This window comes from Lepidochelys kempii, chromosome 14, assembly GCF_965140265.1.
Source record: "Lepidochelys kempii isolate rLepKem1 chromosome 14, rLepKem1.hap2, whole genome shotgun sequence".
NCBI lineage: Eukaryota > Metazoa > Chordata > Testudines > Cheloniidae > Lepidochelys > Lepidochelys kempii.
The window spans coordinates 15,639,526-15,661,700 of record NC_133269.1 but is presented as its reverse complement, the minus strand read 5'-3'; the positions used below and the strand labels follow the sequence as shown (position 1 = coordinate 15,661,700).

At 54.2% G+C, this 22,175-nt stretch overlaps 1 protein-coding gene across 4 annotated transcripts in view; it reads right to left on the bottom strand.

The window, feature by feature from the left end:
• Positions 1-22,175, bottom strand: part of ITGB4 (integrin subunit beta 4) — a 57,490-nt gene that overhangs the window by 23,180 nt on the left and 12,135 nt on the right. For all 4 annotated transcript variants that reach the window (XM_073312084.1, XM_073312085.1, XM_073312086.1 and 1 more), the window contains exons 2-21: positions 20,940-21,034; positions 20,393-20,475; positions 18,949-19,050; positions 17,452-17,656; positions 16,878-16,974; positions 15,685-15,856; positions 14,667-14,930; positions 11,714-11,803; positions 11,402-11,524; positions 8,609-8,776; positions 7,811-7,887; positions 7,328-7,539; positions 6,203-6,306; positions 5,660-5,758; positions 4,455-4,584; positions 4,148-4,270; positions 3,026-3,132; positions 1,724-1,757; positions 805-993; positions 67-170 (exon numbers count right to left, since the gene is read on the bottom strand). In XM_073312084.1, coding sequence (XP_073168185.1) covers positions 67-170; positions 805-993; positions 1,724-1,757; positions 3,026-3,132; positions 4,148-4,270; positions 4,455-4,584; positions 5,660-5,758; positions 6,203-6,306; positions 7,328-7,539; positions 7,811-7,887; positions 8,609-8,776; positions 11,402-11,524; positions 11,714-11,803; positions 14,667-14,930; positions 15,685-15,856; positions 16,878-16,974; positions 17,452-17,656; positions 18,949-19,050; positions 20,393-20,475; positions 20,940-21,034 — 2,578 coding nt within the window. The remainder of the gene's footprint in view (positions 1-66; positions 171-804; positions 994-1,723; positions 1,758-3,025; positions 3,133-4,147; positions 4,271-4,454; positions 4,585-5,659; positions 5,759-6,202; positions 6,307-7,327; positions 7,540-7,810; positions 7,888-8,608; positions 8,777-11,401; positions 11,525-11,713; positions 11,804-14,666; positions 14,931-15,684; positions 15,857-16,877; positions 16,975-17,451; positions 17,657-18,948; positions 19,051-20,392; positions 20,476-20,939; positions 21,035-22,175) is intronic.

The following is a 22,175-nucleotide window of genomic DNA, read 5'->3' as shown; positions in this document are numbered from 1 at the left end:
ACTGGCTGTACCTGGCTCCCTCTGCCACAAAAGGTAAAGCCCAGAGAGAACGGTTTGGCCCCTTACGTTCTCCTCCACCTCCTTGCGCAGCTGCTCACATTCCCGGGTGTCCGGTTTCATGAGGTTCTGGGTGAAAAGTCGGGCCAGTCTCAATGAGATGCCATAAGGAACTGGAGAGAGGAATCCCCGGTCAGACCCCCTCACTGTCAGAGAAACCACCCCTTGAACAGCTGGGAGCCAGGCAACGCCGGGGCCTTGGGGGCCCACAACCCAGCCAGCAGCGCCTAGTTTCCAGGGCTCGGATGGCTCACACAGTGCTCAGACCATCAGTTGCCACAACCAGTAAGTGCTGGGCAAGACACAGCCAGAGCCCAAGGAAGCAGCCACTCTGGATTGAGGAGTAGAGTGACCATTTCCCTCACCTCTCCCAAAGCAGCAGCAGGGAGAGTGGAAAGCTGAATCCAGGCAGCAGTCTGCTGAACTAAGGCAGCAGGTAGAGATGGGGCATCTGCTGGGAATAGCTGTTCTAGGCTGGAACATCTAGGGATGCTCATGGTGGCGGGCCCGGGGGACCCTCGCAGTCACTGCAACTGAGACGGGATATACTTTGAGGGGCAGGCGTCTATCCCTTGGGGGCGGGAGAAGAGAAAGGGAAGGGGAGTCTCCTCACAATGGGGGTGCTGTCCTGGGAAAGGAGCTAACTAGGACCTGGGGATAGTGAAGGGCCAGGAGGAGATCCCAAGGCAGCCAAACCCTCTTCCCCTTTGGCGTCAGTGGGAGGCCCCGCGCGGCATTAGCACTCACTCAGCTCCTTGGGGTTTGTGGCGGTGTGGGAGGAGAAGCCTGGCTTGTGGACGTTGTTGTTGATCTTCCAGCAGACGGTGTCTCTGCCCTTTAGGGAGCCGCTGCGCACCATGGGGGTGTCCAGGTGGTCCGAAGCCATGAGGCTCTGCCGCAGCATGTAGTGATCCTCTTTGAACCCGACTGTGCGGCCTGCAGGGCGAGGGGGGAGCAGGTTAAAGCCCAGAGGGCTCCAAGGCTCAGGCTCTGCCCTGCACACATGTGGTGCTGCTGGGAGGAGCTGGACTGACAGACTGTCTCTGTTTATCCACAAAGCAGGCTCCCCCAACACATTGCCCTGCTGGGGAGCTCTGACGCCATGGCCCAACTCATCCATGGCCTCTCTGCCAAGACGCCAATAAGGGGCCACTAAACCGTCCTCTCTCTACAGCAGCTGCAACCTCTTCCTGGGCCCTGTGGAACTTACCCCTCCCGAGATCACTGTCCCCAGGAGGACCTTCCAGGAGACCCTCGATCCATCTGCTGCCTGAGGTTTGGCGCTTTGCTCTTAGGGATTGTTATTGCATGTGACAAGCCCAGGATGCCAGCGGCATCTGCCCAGAGCTGGCATGGCTCATGGGGGACCAGGGTGCATCATCCCAGCAGGACATCCTGCTTGTCCACTGAACAAACAATGCCCGTTCAGCAGCCGCGCTCCAGGGGCACTTTAGCAGCAGCCCCGGCTCTGTCCCGTAGAGAGCACACACAGGCCCTCCGGTCTCCCACCAAGGCCATTGGCTAATGGTCTCCACTAAGAACCTTTGCCCTGCTGAGCCTTTCAAGCTCTTGAAGGGTTAACCCCACTTGGGGGTCTTGCTCCTGCCCAGCCCCTTCCCGTCCTACCCCTCTCTGAAAGCGGCCCCCTCCCCCCAGAACAAGGTACCTCGGGCACAGCAGGGCAGCAGGGCCAGGCAAGCCTAGGAGACAAAAAAACAGAAATGGAGAGTCCCCCTATGGCCAGGAGCTCCTTAGAGCACAGTGCCAAAAGAATGCTCCCTCCCATGCTGCTGGAGAGGGTTAGATCAGCAACAGGAAGCCATGGGGGGCGGGGGGCACGAATACAAATTGTGCAGTCTCCAAGAGCTGGCAACCCCATGTCATCATTCCCCTGGGAATGCTGAGGCCAGGTCCCTTTGCCTCCCGCACCCATCTCCCGTAGCCCCCATGCCATCCTGGCCTGTGCACACGACAGCAGCAAGGGGGACGGCTGCAAACTCCTCAGCCGTGCATGGCAGGCTTCCATTCTAGCCTTGCCTCTGGGGGGAAATCCCTGCCCACACTGCTCACGGAAACCCTGCTAAGCAGCAACTGTGCTGGAGCATGGACACCATGTGGAAGAGACATCTTGTCTCCTCCCCACACTTCCGGGGGAACTTCGGTCCTAGAGAGAATGTATGTTCTCCTCTGGCAAATGCTGCATTTGGTTGTTTGGCGGGTGGGTGGGCAGTGGGTGTTTAGGTACAGCAGAGCCACCAGGGCCTCTGCATTGTTAACTCCCCAATTAGCGTAGCAGCATCCACAGCCAGGCAGTTATCGCTCTGGAGACCCCCGCAAAATGACTCACATTTGGTAGCAGGCCCACAAAACTAGGGGCTTCATTTAAAAAGAGATCGGCAAGCAAGCCGTGGGATTTACAAATACAGTCAGAACCCAGTGGCCTTTCCTCACCTTGACCCGCTCTACACTACAGAAGTAGCCACCTTTAAACACCCTGCCTAGCTCACTGTGTTCTAACATGGCTTCTTTTCGGTTGTGTGGACAGAACACCCCAGGAGCTAACCACGTTCAGAAAGCCTAGACATCTGCCCGCGAAACCACAGAGCAACTGCTGTCCCTCGTGGGCAGGAGTGTTTACCCTAAGGGGGACACAGCCACGAATGTGCCGGGACCGTTTGGCACATGCCAGCTCCCATCTACCTCCTACTGAAGCCACTGGCAAAACTCCCCTCAGTTCCAATGGGAACTGGCCCTCTTTCCCCCAAATTACATTACATTCAGACCCTTTGGCTTCCCAGCTGGATCAGCAAAGGCGCAGCGGGGCCTTTTGTAAAGTGTCTTCCGAGAGATGGGTCTGAAAGGCTGCTTTCCAATAGCTAGGATTTCAGCCTTGGATAATTCCCCTGCATCTGCCACACCTGCCCCGGGGGTCTGAGTGCAGCCCCGCACGGCGGGACCCAGATCTCACCTTGCAACAAGTGCAGTACTTCCAGCAGAGCAGCAGCAGCAACCCCAGGAGTAACATCAGGAAAATGAGCAGGGGGATGAGCCAGAGGAAGCTTCCTGGTGGGCACTCTGCAACCAGCAGCAATGAACTAGCGGTTAATTGGGGGCAGCAGGACCCAGCATGTCTGGGGTGGGAAGAGAGGGAGAGGGAAGGAGAGTGGAGCCAGAGAAAGGGATGGGGGGGATGGGAGAGGGCAGGCCAAAATTCTCCTTGGGAGGGTGCAGCCAAACCTAGGTCCGGTAACGTCCCTGCGACTGCCCCAGGTACCCACTAACAGAGACACCCATAAGTGCCAGGCAAGGAGAGGCGGCTGCCAGCTCTTCATTCACTTCCCCAGCATGGAGCCAGTTCAAAGCCAGCCTAGGGCGGGAGTGACTGAAAAATGCTCCCAGCTGATGGCTGTTGGGTTGCCTGTGTGGGATGAACTGGGGGGAATCTCAGTCCAGTTCCCAGGGGACAATGATAACCAGCTCCCAGTAACCATCCCCATGGGCACTACCAGGCCCCTCTGCTGGCAGCCTTGGCTGAGTGACCACGGCCTGGCCAGATCATTTAGCATTATTTGTACAACCCCACCAATGCGCTCAGGGTGCTACGGACAGGTGCAGAGACAAGCCATGGGCCAGAAGTGGCTGGGGGCTCAGCCAGGGGGTCCCTCGATATTTCAGCTTATTGCTGTGGAGTGCACTCCCCTTTGCAGGGCAGGCAAGCCAGGGTTTGCAGGTGTTCTTGGAGACGTGAGCTGCAGACTGAGCCATGCTCTTGGCCCTGCAGGGGCCCCATAGGGCAGCGAGAGGGAAGCTTGCACCTTCCCCTGCCCATGCTGGGCCTGTGCTGTGGATGGGGCAGGCTCTAGCCCTCTCAGAGGCTCCTTTCACTAGCCCCAAGTTCATACACTTCTTTCGGAGAGAAGTGGCCTCTAGGATGGTCACCGGAGGGGATCTCAGACTTAGTGTTTGCAGCCCTGAGGCCCGCAAGGGGCAGAGAGAGAGTTGAGCTGCGACCAGCGGTTGGCACGGGCACAAGGCCCTGCTAGCTCTGAGCCTTAGCCACACCGCCTCCCCCCAACAGGGCCCCGCTCACCTTTCTTCTTCTGCACCAGGATGGTGTTGTTGTGCAGTGTGCTGGGATCCCCTTCCAGGGTGTAGCGGTAGGTGCAGTCGTCCTCCTCGTCCTGGAACGAGCAGTACTCATTCACCTCCTTCACTAGAGAGAGAGCAGGGGTGGGGGCAACTGCTGTCATGGGAGGTAGCACCCAGGGGCTCCCATTGGGATTGGGCCCCATTGTACTAGGCGCTGCTCGCACGCACATGCACGCAGTCCGGGCTCGGGCAAGCCACATCAGATACACACACACAGCTTCGACACCCGCAGGCTGAGGGCTCAGTACCTTTTTGCAGTTCATCCACCATCTGGATCTTGAAAGGGCAGTCCTTGCATTTCTGCCCCTTCTTCTCCCCGGTCCCCCAGGCCTGGCACTGGACGCAGCTTCGAATGTCTTCGCACACCCCCAGCACGACCTGTGCACCAGAGACATGACATCGGACGGTGAGAGGGAGAGAGGGAGGGACAAAGTCGGACTCTGAAGGATGAGTGTGGGAGACAATTCATGCGCCCTCATCATCAGAGTAGGGGCAGGGGTGGAGAGGGGACATCAGACTGGGGGGGACTAGAGTGAAAGTGTGCGGCGGTGACATACAAAGAGTGACTCTGCAGCAGAAGGTGAGTGGGAACCCAGCTCAGCTCAGTTCTAATCCCTTTACGGATTCAAACTGAAATCCCAGACAATCCTGGATGCTTTTCCTTTTGGGCCCAAAGATGGCATTTGGAATCTGAACCCAGATTTAGATTTTGGCAACTGGCTCCTAATTTCTATATTGAGCAAAACCAAAACCCCAGATTCAAACACATGCACTTACCCATGCAATGCACGCAGTGTATCAACAGAGACCGGCCCCGGGTCACAAAGTTTTGATCCAGAGCCAAACTTTCCCAAATGTAGGAGATATTTAGATCTGGGGTTTTGAATCAGCCCCATGTCAATAAAATAATCAACACTGATATTCTGCCCTGAGGTAGCAGCTCTCATCTGAGGATCTCAGAGAGCTTTCACAGACATTAACAACCTGAGTCTCCCACACCCCTGAGAAGTAGCTAAAGTTGGGGAAACCGAGGCACAGGGAAGTTAAGTGTCTCAGAGTCAGAAATAGAAGCCAGGAGCTAAATCCCAGACTTACACTCTAACCACTAGGCATGCTCCCTTCCTGTGAATACATATCTTAGTATACTGTTGTATTTATCAGTGTAATAGCATCGGTGAGCTAAACACACCTGGCTAAGAGCCTTCTGTGGCCGTTCAGCAGCCACACCAGCCTTGCTGCCGCAGGATGGAAACCATTCTAACGAGCCTGAGGAGAAAGCAGGACCATCCCCAGGAGATTGCTTCTAGCCTGTATGTGCTCTTGGCCTCGTTTGGGGTTCCCCCCAGCCCTCTCAAGAGCCCCATGTTCCCCCAGAGGCTCAGGAGCCAGGCTGTGAGCAGAGAGGTGATGCATTAGGAGTACTGGTCTCTGACCATCGAACTGGGAGCCTTACCAGGGAGTAGTTGATTTCACAGGTGAGATCCGTGTACGGAGAAGACTTGTCGCAGATGCACCTGCCGCATTCGCATCTCCCATGGCCATTGCAGATCCCCTGCAGGAGTAGAAGGGGCCAGGATCAGCCTCCGACACTAGTGATAAGCCCTCACTTAGCGCTGCTGGTAACAGAGGTCCTAGAGCAGCGGCTCTCCTTCAGTGTTGCCCTGTCAACTTCTCCCCCGCCATCCCCATCACTTACCGACAGTGACACCAGCTGGGATAAAAATGATACGGTCCATCAAATCCTCATGTGTCAGGGCAGGAGTTGATCATCAACTGGGGTCAGGAAGAAACTCCCCCACTCATGGGATAGCACCGGGCCAGGGAGAGCATTGTGCTACCCGTAGCTGCACTTGCTTCTCTCAGGCCATCCAGCGCCCCAGCTTAATTAGATCCAGATCTCTCTCTGACCCCGAACCCTTTGGATCCAGGGCAGCAGGAAAGTCAGACCCAGCCTCCACCTAGTTTGCCCTCCCCCGCCCCGCACTCAGTAACCTACCCCTTTGCTGTCGATGCAGGTGTCATTGCTTGTGGGGCATTCACAGCCAGGGCCCCCCCAGCCACTTTCACATGCACACTGACCCATGTAGCAGCGACCACGATCTGCAGAGAAAGAGCGGATGCTACAGGTGAGTGCTGAATTGGGCAGCATCCCTAGCTCCTGATCCCCTGAGGATATTCCTGCCTTTGACTCTCAATCCCATGAGCCATCCCAGCTGCTCCCTAGAGGATTCCCTCACTGTATCTTAGATAGCTGGGCTTTGTCCTCCTACTTTACCCTTTGAGGGCACCTGCCCTCCTCTCCCTGGGGGAGAGGAAAAGGGATAGTTGGTTGCATGGTGCAAAGAAGCAATTGATTATACTGATTACAGACGAGGGACATGATCCAGTTTCATTCAGATCAATGGGCATCTTTCCATTCACTTCAATGAGGGGTGGGCCAGGACCCAGGGCTCTAATCAGACCTGAGCTGCACCAATCCTTCACTATGGCCCTGGCTCCAAAGCAACTCTACGGTTAGCAAAGCACACTCCCTTCCTTGTGCTTTGCAGTGTAACCTTCCGGCTCAGGATGCGGGTGGTGGGGCCATGTCCCTCTCTAGTAGCTGGTTCTTAGTGCATAAAAGGATCTACTGCAACTACCATCACCAACTAAAGGAAATCTCCTTTAGCTCAAGGAGCAGAGGCCTATTTACTGAAAGCCCCATGTCCTGGGTTCTCTCCCCAGAGTCCCTATGAGCAGCAAGATTTGTTCCAGGTGCGGGCTGAAAGCCAGGCTTCGTGTTGGATTTAGTATTTGTATTTAGCTCTAACTCTTAAGGGATGTCTGGGTCACACGAGACAAGCTTTGGCAGCCATTCTCGGACAGTCCTGTTCAGAAAAGCTCTTTGCAGAGATGGGTCCTGACCCAACTCTCCAGATCTGACCCCTGCACTGGGGGGTGTTTGCACATCTGGCGTTGAAGCGCACATCTTGAGGGGTGTGAATGGCAAAGCTCTGCGCCTGCTTCATTACCAAAATCATGCCTGGGCAGCGCCCCAAGGGAAGGAGCTGCAGGAGCCCCCGAGGCCAGCTAGCAGCCGTGTTGCAGGCGGGCAGGCGCCAGCCTCTTGGCCCCCACTCACCATTGCAGAGGAAGCCGGAGGTGCGTGGGCACTGGAAGTTGTCGAACTGGCAGAAGTCACCCTCGTAGCGCTGGGTCAGGTCCTCAGAATAGCACTGGCATTTCCCGCAGAGGCACTCACCCCGCCCCGAGCAAGGCTCTGAGTCTCCAGGGCGGATGCAGGCCTGGTTATCACTGGAAGAGGCTGTGGAACAGTTACACACGTCCCCTCGCCTGGCAGAGAGAGAGAGAGAGAGAGAGAGAGACACACACACACACACACTGAGAGGCCTTAGAAGCCCGAGGTACCAGGGGACCCATCAGGGGACAGATCCCTGGCACCGGACCCAGTGGGGAGATTCACATCCACAGAGAGAGCAGCCATCACATACAGGGTGAGAAAGCCTAAGCCAAGATCTTTTGACCTCCACTGATAACTGAAGCCTGGAGGAGGAGGTTTCCAGGACTGTGTCCCCTACGGAGCAGCACTGGACAGGATCCTTACCAGCCTGGATAGCAGACGCACTGCCCACAGACAAAGTCCCCTTTGAAACTGCACCTTGATGACCCAACGATCTTTTGCTGTAAACAAAAACGAGAGGGGACGTTACTGACCCTCCTCCAGGGACTCAGACCCAGTCACGTGTCCCTAGAAGATGGACTAGCAGGCTCTAGGGTCTCTAGGACCCTCTGCTGATGGCCCCTGAGGGCACATGAAGAAGAGAAGGTGGGTGGGGGCTGGGCAGATCTTCAGCAGGATGAGAGGGGAGCTCTTTTTAGCAGGTACCGTATCCCTAGCTCTGTGCACAGGCTGTAGCAAAATGTCTCCTTGGCGAGATTAGGAATCTGTTCCACAGGAAGCTGGGAACAATAAACTCACTTCACTTGGGAAGCCCACCTCAAAAGGCCTGGAGATGCTGCCCGCAGCACCCCGAGCAGACACATCTGTAAACTCCATTCCACCCCCAGACCTCCAATGGTGAAACAAATCCACAGCCCCCAACCTCTTTGCAGTTGATACTACACTGCTCACCCCAGCCATTTGTGCATTCATGGCAGCAGCAAGGACAGAATTCCTGCTCTGAAAGCACAAACCCTGGCTACCTGAGCTAAAGGAGAATCTCCATTAGCTGGTAGCTGCAAGGGGAATATGACACACAGTTGAACAGTGAGGATCCCATCTAGTAGAGGGCAGTGGTGCTCACACACTAGCCAATTCATTACAATCCCGGTCTGTAACAGAGCAGAGGATGTCCCGGGGTTTCCCCTGGAAGCGAAGAGGGTGGGAATGCAGCCTCCATACCTGCTCGCAGGGGCAGACGTCGCAGATGACGGAGGCGGTGATTTTCAGGCTGTCACTCAAAGAGGAGGGTTTCACGTGAATTACCCCGTGCTGCTCTTTCTTGGGGAGGTTGCAGACGTGCTCCCCGCCCACGTACTCATGAGCTTTCACGCGCACCATGAAGCTGCCCTGAATGGAAGAGAACCATTTGTTAGCGGTCAGTGGCCAAACACTCCTTCTAGATCCAGCTGCTGCTCTGGTGGATTTGAACTGGTGGCCTGGAGGCGAGAGTCTGGGGAGATTGTAAAGGGAGGGATGGAGATAAGTATTTAAGAAAAAAAAAAAGCTCTCCCCTTTCCAGGACAATAAATGAATTGTGGGGAACTACCTTGCCCTGGCTGTAGAGGCTCGGCCTGCACGGTACCTTCCGCTATTATTCATCTGTATTGCAGTAGCACCTAGAAGCTGCAATAATAAATGAGGGCCCCCATTGTATTAGGTGCTGTACAAACACATGACAAGACTGTCCCTGCTCCAAGGAGCTTAAGTCCAGCTATTACTCTGATAACACCAGGAACATGCACATTTCAAAACTGCTGTTAACCTACACAAGACAGGAAGGATGGCCCAGCAGTTAGGACACTAGCCTGAGACTCAGGAGACCTGGGTGCATTTTCCTGCTTTGTGAGACTCCCTGCATGACCCTAGGCAAATCACTTAGTCTGGGTGCCTCAGTTCCCCTTCTCTAAAATAGGGATAACAGCACTGCCCTACCTCACAGGGGTGCTGTGAGCATGGATACACTGAAGACTGAGGTGCTCAGATACCATGATGATGAGGGCCAGCTAAGTCTCCAAGACGGATGGCATGAGGGTTTGTGGAGCGCACAGGAATGCAGGAACCACTTTTCAGAGGCTCATTAATCAAGTGTTAAATGAGCTACAAGACTTTACCTGAGTTTATACTGATGACTTTGCACTGTTTAGCAGTTCTTGGTCAGATCACTGAAACCACTTGGGCATTGTGCTAACAAAACTCAGAGATGCAGGTCTTACTGTACAGGTGTCAAAATGTAAAACAGAAGCTGATGAAGTTCCTTATTTAGAACATTGGTTAGGAGGTGGCCAAATTTCTCCCAATCCCCTGAAAGTGAAAGCTGTTGTTATCTGGCCTATGGCCCAGACTGAAAAACAAGTCCAGTCTTTGACAGGGTTGGTTAAATATTGCCACCGATTTGTGCACGTTTCAGTGACATTGTGTCTGCTGTCACAGACTTGCACAAAAGCCAAAGCCAAATAAAACAGGGTGGGGACAAAAGCTTGCCAGGAAGATTTTGATGAGGTAAAGAAAATCCTGTCAGAAAAGCCTGTTCTGCCCAGTCCAAATGTTGACAAAATGTTTGAACTATGCACTGATGCATCAGACACTGGTTTGGGTGCGGTGGTGATGCAAATGGGGGAAAGGAACAAAAAGCTGCCCGTCGCTTTCTGAGGTAAAAAAACTGACACCCACTGAACAGAATTATTGTGTCATGGAAAAAGAATGTTATACCATTGTATGGAGTGTCTGGTTTTTAAATATTACAAAGTTGGCAACCCTTTGTCATAGTGATCCTCATACTTGTTGTGACGTGTACGTACAGATGATATTTTAAAAGTGATGTATGTATGTACTGTACCATGAACATATGTTCATAAAGTCTGAATCCAGGCAGGGTTGACAAACACGTTTCTGCCAGACACAGGCTGTACATTCACTCGTCTGCCTTGGTTGACGTGTAAATTAAGCATTGCAAGCAAACACAATGGAAGTGCCCCATTTGCAGACAAAGTCAGCATAAAGCTGTGAGGTCAACACATCAGGAGGGGTCATTCCAACCAGGGCCGGCTCTAGCTTTTTTGCTGCCCCAAGCGGCGAAGAAGAAGAAGAAAAAAAAAGAAAAACCTGATTGAGCTGCCTCCGAAGAGGAAGAGAAGGAATGAAGGATTTGCCGCCGAATTGCCGCCGAAGACCCGGACGTGCAGCCCCAATAATGCAGGGAGTGCTGCCCTTTCTATTGGCCGCCCCAGGCACCTGCTTCCTTTGCTGGTTCCTGGAGCCAGCCCTGATCCCAATTCTGGGGACAAACAATGAATTTGCGGGAGATATAAGGAGAAGGCAAAAGGACACCTCTTTATCCTTCACTGAGGAAGCAAAAGGACAGTGCTTTTTGCAATCACGAAAGGGGGATCCCGGCCAGTTGGTTGAAGATGCTGGGAGATTGCTTTGGATGAGATCAGCCTCTTTAGACAGAGGTTTAGTCTGTTATATTTAGACTCTAGGAAGTGCGCTCTACTTTGTTTTGCATGTACCCATCCTGTTTCCATTATCCTTACTCACTGTCTCTTCAATCTTAATCTTTGATGATAAACTTCTGATTGTTTTCACTATAAATATATCTCAGTGCTCTGATGTCCTATAGGAGCTGGTCTTGTGTTGAACCAGTCAAGATGTGTGTAGTGTTCTCTTGGGGACAGCAAACCTGGTAATTTCTGTGAGTGTCCAGTGTCAGGGGCTGGACGTAATAGGAGAACTCTTCAAAGGGACTCAGGGAGTGGGGTGCATCTACTGTTCACCTGCAAGGCAAAGTTTGGCTGGCATAGCCCAGAGAAGATTGTTTGGGTGTCTGACAACTGGTGGTGTCAGGGAGCTGACACCCAGTGCAGCACAAGCAAATCTCTCTCATGCTGAAGGCAGGGAGGTAATAAGGTGACTCACAACCCTGGGCACCCTAAGAATTGTTACAGATGGATAGAAGCTCAGTGTAGGACTTACCACTTCCCCGCGGGTGACCTGGAATGAGCCAGACTCTGTCTTCACATATTTCAAGGAGGTAAATTCTGTCTTCATGGACTTAGGGACTGAGTCTGCCCGGATGTCCATCTTGGAACGGATACGCTGGGATGGAAGAACGAAAGATAGATCCCAACAGCACTTATCTTCAGCACATAACCCATCCACATCACCCCTTCCCACCTGCCCAGGAGGTGGCAAAGGGCTCCACTGCACTTTCCCTGGCAGAATGCTCCCCCTACCCAGTGGCTTGATTCTCTGAGCTAGACTGAGACCCCAGAGGTCGTCTCTTACCTCGAAAGCCACGCGAATCAGCTCCACGATATTGGAGGAGTCTTCCTGCAGCACCCCAATTTCCGAGATGGGGAAATACTTGTGCAGCTTCTGAAAAATAAAGGGAGACGAAGCTAAGCCACAAACCCTTGAAGGAACACTGCGGTTCCAGAGACACCCATGCAAGGGTTCATTTCCATAAACCAGCAGCAAAGGCAACAGAGCCCTGCCCTCAGGCTACGAACAGCCAATGGGAGTTTGTGCTGGAGCGGACAGCTGGTGGGTGGCGTTTCTCTGAAGCCTGCCTAAAGCGAGACATCCCTGGCCCCATCTTGCTCAGGTTGTTTAAGTCAGTTATTAATAAAAAGCAGTGGCTTCCCCCATGTCACCTCCAGATTCAGAGCGAGCATCACTCCAAACACGACGGCAGTGAAGATGCACAGTGGGGAATGGCTGGGGGGCACCTTCAAATCAGCAGCTGCTGCTACCATCAATTTTCTATGCACAGGACAGGCGGCACGCGGGACCTTGTCGTTCTGAATTCCCTCCTCCTCCACCCTCATCAGCACGACAAACCCAGTGGGACAACCCCGCTCAGTCCAGGGATCTTTAGGGGGGGATGGATTTGGAGGGTGGCCTACTCAATGCCCAGAAGCGAGAAGGACCTCTTCCTTTCTGCACCCCATACCTTCCCCACTTTAATGTAGGCTTTTCTCTGGCACTTGCCATTGCAGTGCCTGGGCCCCACAGCACCAGAATGAATTTCACCCCTGGAGTGGGGGAAGGGTGATTATCCCCATTTTGCAGTGGGAACACGGAGGCACAGAGATGAAGTGACTTGCTCGAGGACACTCAAGGAGTCTGCGGCAGAGGTGGGAACAGAATGGAGGTCTCCTGAGTCCCAGTCCAGTGCCTTATCCACAAGGCCATTCTTCCCTTTGCCCTGTCATTAGCCAAACATTTGCACAACACACCTCCCCAGATCTTCCTCTCACCTAACACAATAGGCACGTCAGTAGCATTTCACTAACCAGCTCGAGGTGGAACGAGAGCTAGGCCTGAGTGAAAAACCTAGATTTCACCATCTGCGAACTGTGGAAAGGTTCTCATTCGGATCAGAACTTGACAGCTGTCCCCTCTCTCTATAATAGGCCAAACCAAAACCTGGGTTCTGCAGCTGGACACACTCAGACCCCTACCTTATGTCTCAGACCCATCTTCATATGGAGCTCAAATACCTTCAGCAGGAAAACAGAGCCAGAGATCGCCTCAGGAGAAAAACACACCTGAGACAAACCTCGCCAGCCACTGGATGTCCTCACTGCTTCCCAAGAAACATATACCCAAGCCCTGCCCACCAGCACTGAGCCCCACAGGAAGTCAGAATGGGGGGGTTCCTGTGGATCTGATAGAGCTCAATAGCAGCCTCGCCCCACTCCAGACTGATCAGTCCCTGGCACCCGCTGAAGATGAAGGCAGATTAGGTGATGTGGTTTAACACGTCAGAGAAGAGAAGAACATGTGCCCCCTCCCCAGGAGTCCTCCTTAGGAAGTAATTTAAGGCTCCAGGTTCAGAAGTACTGAGTGCTGGCAGCTCCCATTGACGCTCATCATGGCTGAAGTCAGGACCCTTCGCTCCTTGAGCTGCAATGCCCAGTTCAGAGTGGGTAGCGGTGCCACACGGCCCTTTTGCTCCATCGCAGGAGAGGGGAGAGAGACGCAAGGGGAAGGGGAAATGCCAGAGTATGCCAACGAAGGAGAGCGCCTGAAAAATTCAGTTTCTGGAGAACCCAAATGAGACATTTTGACTTGCTGGCTGCCTGTCTGAAAGCAGAAAGTGAAACTGACAAGGGCCTTCCAACCAAGAAGCTGCCGTTTTGCTGATGGAAAGTGGAATTGTATTGGCAAAACTGAAATTTTTCCCCACAGAAAATTTCAAAAATGTTGAGAAAAGGGCATTTTCCACTGGGAAATAATTCTGACTGAGAATTCCTGGCCAGCTGACCCCTAGGGTCGTGACCAGCACTCCCTTTGCTTCATCACAGCCAAACTACTAACAGAGGTTGGTCCAATAAAAGGTAGTACCTCACCCACCTTGACCAGCCAAATTACAGGCTGATGTGGGTCCCCTGACAGAGATTTGATCCCATTCAGCATCCATACAGTTCTCCTCCTAAGCAGTCCCTTGATCTCCCTCTGAGGTACTTATCTGGCCCCATGACTAGGGTGACCAGGTGTCCAGTTTTCGACCAGAACATCCGGTTGAAAAGGGATCCTGGCAGCTCCAATCAGCATTGCTGACCAGGCCACTGACTGTCCGGTTGGTGGTGCCGCGCAGCGGGGCTGGCAGGCTTCCTGTTAGCCTCCATGCCGCGCAGCTGCCGGGAAGCAGCTGGCATGTCCCCCCTCCGGCTCCTACACGTAGGGGCAGCCAGGGTTCACCACACACTGCCCCCACCCAAGCGCCGCCCCCGCAGCTCCCATTGGCCGGGAACCGTGGCCAATGGGAGTTGTGGGGGTGGCACCTATGGACAGGGCAGCACATAGCGCCTCCACACAGGAGCAGGAGGGGAGACATGCCGCTGTTTCTGGGAGCTGCTTGAGGTAAGTGCTGCCCGGAGACTGCACCCCTGACCCCCTCCCATGCTCCAACCCCCTGCCCCAGCCCTTATCTCCCTCCCACCCTCCAAACCCCTCGATCCCAGCCCAGAGCACCCTCCTGCACTTCATGCCCCTCATCCCCAGCCCCACCCCAGAGCCTGCACCCACAGCCAGAGCCCTCACTCCCCCACCCAGTGGGGGCTGGGCCTCAGAGAAGGGGAGTGGCATGGGCGGGGTCTTGGAGGAGCGGTGGGGCAAGGCAAGGCAAGGGTGTTCACTTTTGTGCAAGTAGAAAGTTGGCAACCCTACCCGTGACCAGTGCCTTAACTCCCTGCGCCTCCCACCCAGCTGTCTGCCCGCCCACCCCTTTCACCTCATAGTAGCTGTAGGAGTGGTTGGTGACGGCGAAGATTGGGATGATGTTGTGCTGGCCCAGCAGGCGCACCAGGGTGGGCACGGAGGGGTAGTCCTGCCTGGTGTCGAAGGTATAGGTGCCCACTCCGTTCAGGTGACACTGCTCATCATTCCTCGGCAGGATCCCTGACAGGACGTTGGTGCCATCAGCTTCATAGTGGAAGGCAGACTCGGTGGAGAACAGCAGCAGGTGCGTGCTGTCATTCCTCCAGCCAATCTTCTCCTAGGGCCAGAGGGAAGGGGGGTGATGGGCATTTCATTCACTTGCCCATCAAACACAATGCACAGGGCCAATCCCAAGCGAGCGCACTAGCGGTGGCAGGCAGGGCTTTTCAGAGCATGGCATCCGACTCCTCACTGAAAGTCACTGGGGCTCGGGGTACCAGCCTCCATTTATAATCCCCGCCTTCGCCGCTAGTGCACACATCCAACTGCCACACAGCCCAGGGAATTCAAAATGGCAGGGGTGAAAGGGGTGAAAGCACCCCTTCCCTGCTCCCCCAGTGCACATCTCCCACCGAGCCTCTGGGGAGGTCCAGGTAGGTCCAGCCACAGTGGAGAAGCAGGCAGTTTCCTGTATATATGTGGCAGGGTGCTAGCCTACTGATAAGGGAAATATCCATTTCTCCAGCCAGCCAGAACACATGCTGCCATGACTTGCTGGCCTCTGGGGAGCAGATCCACACAACCCTAGGAACAAGGGAACACTCAGAGGGCAAGAGGACCCAAGGGGAACACCACAGACTGGGGGCACCTTCTCAGTGGGGTTTACTCTAGGAAGACGAGACAAGCTGCCATCTCAGCAACAGCAGCAGGTGCAGCGGACTGGCCATCCTGGGAGAGCAGTAGCTCCCACCAGGTATGGCCCTGAGTTCTGGGCTCAGGTTAGCCACACTGCTAGTCACCCATCCCACCTGCTGTTGCTCTCCCATCAAACACACAAACCATCTAAAGGAGCCAGCCCCCTCCATACTCACCTTACAAACAGCCGTCTGTAGGATGGCATCAAAGCCCCCCTCCGGGGCGTCCAGGTTGCCCGAGATGCGCTCTTTCCTCAGTTTCTGGCTGAAATGATTGATGTTGCTGGTCAGGCGGATGACATTTTTGAAGGAGAAGGGCGAGTCGGCATCCCTCCAGGGCTCTCGCAGCCTGATGGAGAAAAGGGGAAGCAAGGGCTTTCCAATGGGGCTTGGCTACTGAAGTCATCAAGAGATCACCACATATGGTGCCGTAAACATGTCTGGCACAGAGCGAGGTACTGCCCCAGCAACCCATGGCAAGGCATGGGACAAGAGGGTGTGCAAGGAAGGGCCCTGCATGAGGATCACCGGTGAGAAGGTAGAAGAGATCCCGGGAGCAATTGGTGCAGAAAGAAGGATTAGAAGCAGGAGAGACAGGTGGTCCCAGAACAAAGACCCCTTTTCCAGGTAGCAGGGCAGCACAAAGGCATGAAGCCGAGAGGTCCAAAAAGTGACATGAGGAGCAGTGAGGGGAGACGAGTGGGAGGAGCACTGGCAGCAAGAACAGAGACATGAGTAGGAGCAAGATCATGTAGGGCTCTGAAGTCTAGTCTCCTGAAGGTGGTAATACTTTGGTCTAATTCTGGTAGTTGGCTTGGCATGGAAGGAACTGGATGGTGTTTAGTGATGTACAGAAGGCCAGACTAGATGATCTGGTCCCTTCTGGCCTTAAACTCTATAAAAGAATGTGCGGCTCCAATTTGTTGTCGTAGGAAAGGGGAAACCAAGGATGGGACCCAAGGAGTGGGGCCGACGTGGGCTTGTGGCAGGACAGGCAGCCGATGGCATTAGCTGTGGCGTTTGAGAGACACCAGTGCGGAGGGCAGGCAGCCGATGGCATTAGCCGTGGCGTTTGGGAGACACCAGTGCGGAGGGCAGGCAGCCGATGGCATTAGCCGTGGCGTTTGGGAGACACCAGTGCGGAGGGCAGGCAGCCGATGGCATTAGCCGTGGCGTTTGGGAGACACCGGCGCGGAGGACAGAAAGGCAGGAAAGAAGAGGTTTGCAGTTATCAAAGCAAGAGAAGAAACCTGGACAGGGGGGTTGAGCACTGGAGACTGTGGAGCAGGGGAGCCAATTAGGAGACAGACAAGCGTTCCCTGACCAATCTCATCGAAGCCTGTCCATCGGGGCCTCTCAGCGCCACTTACTTCTCAGGTCTCATGTCTGTTTGTGGAGCCGAGACTTTGTCCACAAACTTGCCAAATCCGATGGTGTAACTGGAGGTCAGGGTTTGCAGGAATTCCGCTGGCAGGGAAGGAGGAAGGGAGAGAAAGCAGTGAGCTGGGATGCACTGGCAGGGACCAGAGCCCTTTTCCCATCATCTTCACATGGTAAGGCTCCTGGCTAGTGCAAGGGGTTATGGGATGAAGGGAACAAAGCATTTGGGTCATTGGGCACCACACAGAACACACCAGCTCTCTAGGACACTGGTTCCCAGCTTTGCTTAGTATGAGACTAGAAAAGAGGACTCATGATGGGCCCTGTAGTGCAGCAAGGGCCAGAAGGAACACTCCAGGTGGGGAGAGGGACCCCAGGCCAGAAAGAGCCAGGTGCGTCACTAAGCAGCGAGGGCCAACGACAAACACCTGGTGGCCAGATGCACACAGCCCCTCTGCCGGTTGTGTTACTCTTCCCTGCCCTGGGTGGAGATTCTCTGCCCATGCTGTCAGTAGGGGGACCTGGCTTCCCTTCCTCCCCTAGCATGCCTAGCTCCAGCCTCACCTAGCTTCTGGCCCATCTTTTTGAGGTTGCTCAAGTCGTCAGACATGGAGTAGGAGAAGTCCATAAGGATATAGAGATCCACAGGGCTCTCGAGGGGCTGGAAGACGTCCATGTTGAAGCTGGCCTCCTCACCAGCTCTCAGCCGCATGATCATCTGCTGTGGGGACACCTGGGTTTTCTTCAGAGACATGTCAATGCTAACATTCTGCCAGAGGAGAGAGCGGAAAAGCGTTAGCAGAGCAGCAGAGGAGATTCACCCTGGTGCTTGCGATGAGGGGCAGGGGTAATAGCTGGTGTCTGGTGAACAAGGGGTCAACTTTCATTCTCCTTCCCCTTGCATGTGCTCAGGGGAAGCGCTGCTGGGGACACCTGGCGGGACTGACACCAGTGGGAAACCCCTGCACCCAGGTGAGTCTGGGTTAACCCCCCAGCTGGAGATATGTTTATTTTTGTGCTAACTAGGTGGATTGCTTCTTATCTGTGCGATTTCTAAGGACAGGCCCTTGCTGACTGTGCCCAGATGTGTCTAACCTACCTGAGGATGGGGAGCTTTGAGAATAGTTTATTCTGCTGCCCTGTCAGCATGAGTCCTTCCATTGCCCACCTCACTCCAGCTGCACCAGCGTTGGCAAGGGGGAAGCCCCAGAGAGGCCATGTTGATTGGGCAGGGTGAGAGGACAGTGCAAGGGCACCAGCAGCCGGTCTACGTTAGGGCTGGAGGAGCTACACTGTACGAGAGCAACAGAAGGGAGAGGTTGCCCCAAATTCGCCGTGCCGACAAGGCCTCGGTGCCCTTTGTGGCGGGATGGACGTGGCCGTTACCCCTTTCCAAGGGGCACTGTGCTATGATCCCAAACTCATTTCGGGTGGGCTGCCAAACAGGCATCAGGGCTTCCAATCAATATCTATCAACTGGAGCTGGGCAACATGGGTCAATTGTCGACGACATTGTTTCCAATAGGGCGGAAAAAGATCCAGGACATTCTCACAACATTTCCCTGCCCCTCCCCCATGTCCTGATCCACTCAGCTGTCAACCTTGGCTGAATTCTGACTGGCACCCTAGAGCCGAGATAAAGCCTGTTATCCCATTACCCATGCCAGAGTTAGCCTGTCAAGCTGCCTCACCCACTCCTGCATTTCGAACAGAGCTTGACATGCGCGTGTCTTTTTGTTCATGCATCCGTTTCACCGGCAGGTCTTTGAGAATGGGGTACGTTAATCAGCTAGCAAAGAGCATATCCTGTTTTTGAGTGGGCCTTATGTAAACAGTAGCTGCTGGTATGTATATTCGCCTAGCCGTGTGGAATTGCAAAGAAGTATTTAGGAACCTGGAGGGGGTTCTCTCAGCGGGTTATAACAACCAGAAGGTGAGGTTCGGGACACGCTGATGTCCCTTGAAGAGCTGTGCGAATGCAATCAAGTGAAAGGCTTGTCAAGGAAACAAGGAGCAGAACATTGGTGGATTATCTCCAGGGCTCTGGTGCTCTTTGCTCACCTTCTGCACCAGCATCTCTCCTCTCACGTACACAATGCTGGCCCGGATGCAGCCATAGCTCACCAGGTTCTCTCTCAGGTCACATCGGGATTCTTTGAAAGTCTGTGACCACAGGAGAGGAAAACCCACAGAGTTAGGAAACAGTCCAGGAGGATGGGAAGCATTCAGGGAGGGGGGATCAGGCAGCCAGCCCCTCCTCCGCTAGGATAGCAGAGGGCAGGAGTGGAAAAAGCTCAGCTGGGCAGGCATTTCGGCTTCATGAGAGACTGCCCCTCTGACACCTCTCCGTCGCAGGCCCCAGCTCCCCTCCCGTTCGTGAGGACCACGGTGTTCAGCCAGTCAGACCTCTCCCCCTGCAAACACTTACCCCCCGGAAAGCATATAACAGATATTGAAACGTCATCTTAGATAGAAAAGAGGGAGAGTCCCCCACCTGTTGACTCTTCAATCTCTCCCACATTGTGGGTTTAGCGTTCTCTGTGCTTCACCCGCCTGTGTTTTACATCCCAATTCCTCTCTGCTCCCTCTCTCCTGCCCTCCCCCTTCTATTGAGCCAAGGATCAGGCTTATCTGAGTCTGAAATTACAACAAAGCCCTCTTAAAAATTCCTCACTGGTCCTTATTTCCTGCATTCTTGGTTCACTTGAGTCCCTCCCCTCCCTCCTCTCACCTTCCTTTCTCTCCCCACACAGAGCCAGCACCTCTTGTGTGGTCTACCCTATGTGCCCCCCTCACCCTGCTGGGACCGGGGCCCTGCTACCTGACAAAGCAGCTTTGCAAGAAATGCTTTTGCACTCTCGCCACTGGCCTATCCAGCTCACGTCTGGGCAGATCTGCACCGTGGTAACTTGTGCCATTGGACTGGAGAGACTGGGGACCAGGAGGCAGTGGGGCAATTGTTTTGTCTGATCACAGCCCAACCCCTCATCTCACAGTGGGGTACATCAGACCCAAATGCCCACCCCTCGCTCTCATTCCAGAGTTGGGGGTTGGCGTCTATCCCTGAGCAGCCAGAGATCCCTGCTCTGAGCCCACCACAAACCGTCCCCCTGCCTGGGTTATACTGCCGCCAGGTTCATTTCCCTTTGGACCCATTTCTTGAGGAAGCAGAATCTAAAGGAGCCTCTTAAACAGCTCCCCTTACAGGGAGGCTCTCCGGCAGTCTGAACGAGGACTGCACTGAGGAGGCGACAGGTCAAAAGAGAGACGGGCCTGAGCCCAATCTTGGAATACCCCCAAACTGTCTGTGAGTGACAGACAGAGACAGCGTGGAGCCACATGTTGCCAAAGCCGGGATCCAGCCTATTAGAAGGAGAGGGCTCAATTGTGAAGCTGGATCCAAACACAGGTTCCCTCTCTTGGAGGCTGATGGGGGGCCTCTCTCTAGTGAAAGGCCATGTGACCACACTGTGCGTAACATAGTCCTGAGAGGGGAGGCGCTCACCTCGTCCGTGCAGTAGGAGCAGTCCTTGCTCACTCGGATACACTCCGTGCAGCTTCTTGCTCTGGAGGCCACGCAGCGATTAACTAGGAGGCAAGATCAAACACATCAAGAGTGGAAGAAGCTGGCCTGACCTCGGAAAGCAAGAAGGGGCGAGCCACGATCAGAGGGGCTGGGCCTGCTCCCAGTCAGTAGGAGTTTTATCGCAGACTTAGTGGGAGCTGGCTCAAAACCAGAGACAGCGTGTATGTCAGACAGACCAACGGAAGGGAGCTATGGAGCAAGTGCATGCAAAAGAAATAGGAGGGTGTGTTAAAGAGCATTATCTTGGATAGCGCCAGGGCCTAACAGTCAGGACACCTGGATGCTGCTCACAAGCTCTGCCACACATTCAGCATTTCAAGAGTGATTGGAATAGGAGTAGATACAAAGCGGCTGCTTAGCAGGCCAGGAGAAGGCAGCTGGAGAGGCATGTGCCCCAGAGCTCCCAGGGCCAAGGACTTCAGCAGCGTAACCAAGTAGGAGAGACAGACACAAGAGCTGAACTTACTTCTGTTCTTTTGGCACAAGCATACGTCACAGACCATGACCAACAGGAGCAGCCCGGCCAATGCCCTTTTGAGCAGCATGTCCATCCTCTTCCTCCTGGAAATGAACAAGCCGACAATGTTACAAGGAGTGTGTGTGGAGTTTTATATTGGGGATAACCCATGCAACGCATCCAACACATGAGCAATCACAGCCGAGCAGTTGTGGGGCTGCAGAGGACTCTACCTCCAGACAGGTTCGCAGCATGGGGTGATTGGCAGAGCCTCCACAAATAGGAACACCCCCCACCACACAGAGAGATGGGGGGAGGGAGGGATTTTATACTGGAATTAACCTATGGGATACTGGAGTAGGACAGGGGAATGAAGCAGGGTCTTTAGTTTCCCAAACAGGTGTTTCAGCTTTAAAGCGGCTAGTGATCTGTGCAAATGGGTTGAATATCCCAGTGCATCCCTGTGTGTAGTGCCCTCATGCTGGCAGCAGCCACTGCCCTGTTCAGCACAGATTTTATTGGGTCACCTTCCCCTGGCAGGCTCACTCATATCCAGGAACACGCTGTGCTCTGGGACTGGAGCCCAGAAGGGGCCCTAGAACGATGCCTAGCAGCAATTAGGTCTGGTTAGCAGTCTCTGAATAGGAAAATGCCCAGCCCTGTAATATCGGGGTGCTGCAGGTCTGGTGTGAGGTACATCAGCAGAGCGGCAGGACAAACAGATGGGGGCTGCGGGCTGGGATCAAAGTGCCCTGGCAGAGCTGCATGGGGAGGCATGCACAATGCTTGCCTGGCTCTGGCAGAGCTATCAGTCTCTGCTCAGGAGAGGACCCAAGCGGTTTCCCTTCCCCTCTCTTAGCTGCCCACTCCTTCCTTCACAGAGATCCTCCTTGCTAAGGAGTCGCTGTGTGTTTTAAAGGCTCCAGTAACCGCTGGTTCTTCTGCACCCTTCTCAGCAGAGCTACAAACACGTATAGTTCTCTGCCTTCCAGCCCCAACTAAGGAGGAGAAACCACTAATACTGACAGGTTTCAGAGTAACAGCCGTGTTACTCTGAAATAAATAAATAAATTGGTTAGTCTCTAAGGTGCCACAAGTACTCCTTTTCTTTTCACTAATACTGACTGTCTCCACCATCCCATGGTTGCCTATGGACCAACAATAGGGTAGGCCATGGCTAATCAGAGCCCAGTGCCAGTCAGCCTGCATGACTCACAGCCAGAGCAAATACCTCCTTTTCCCGGG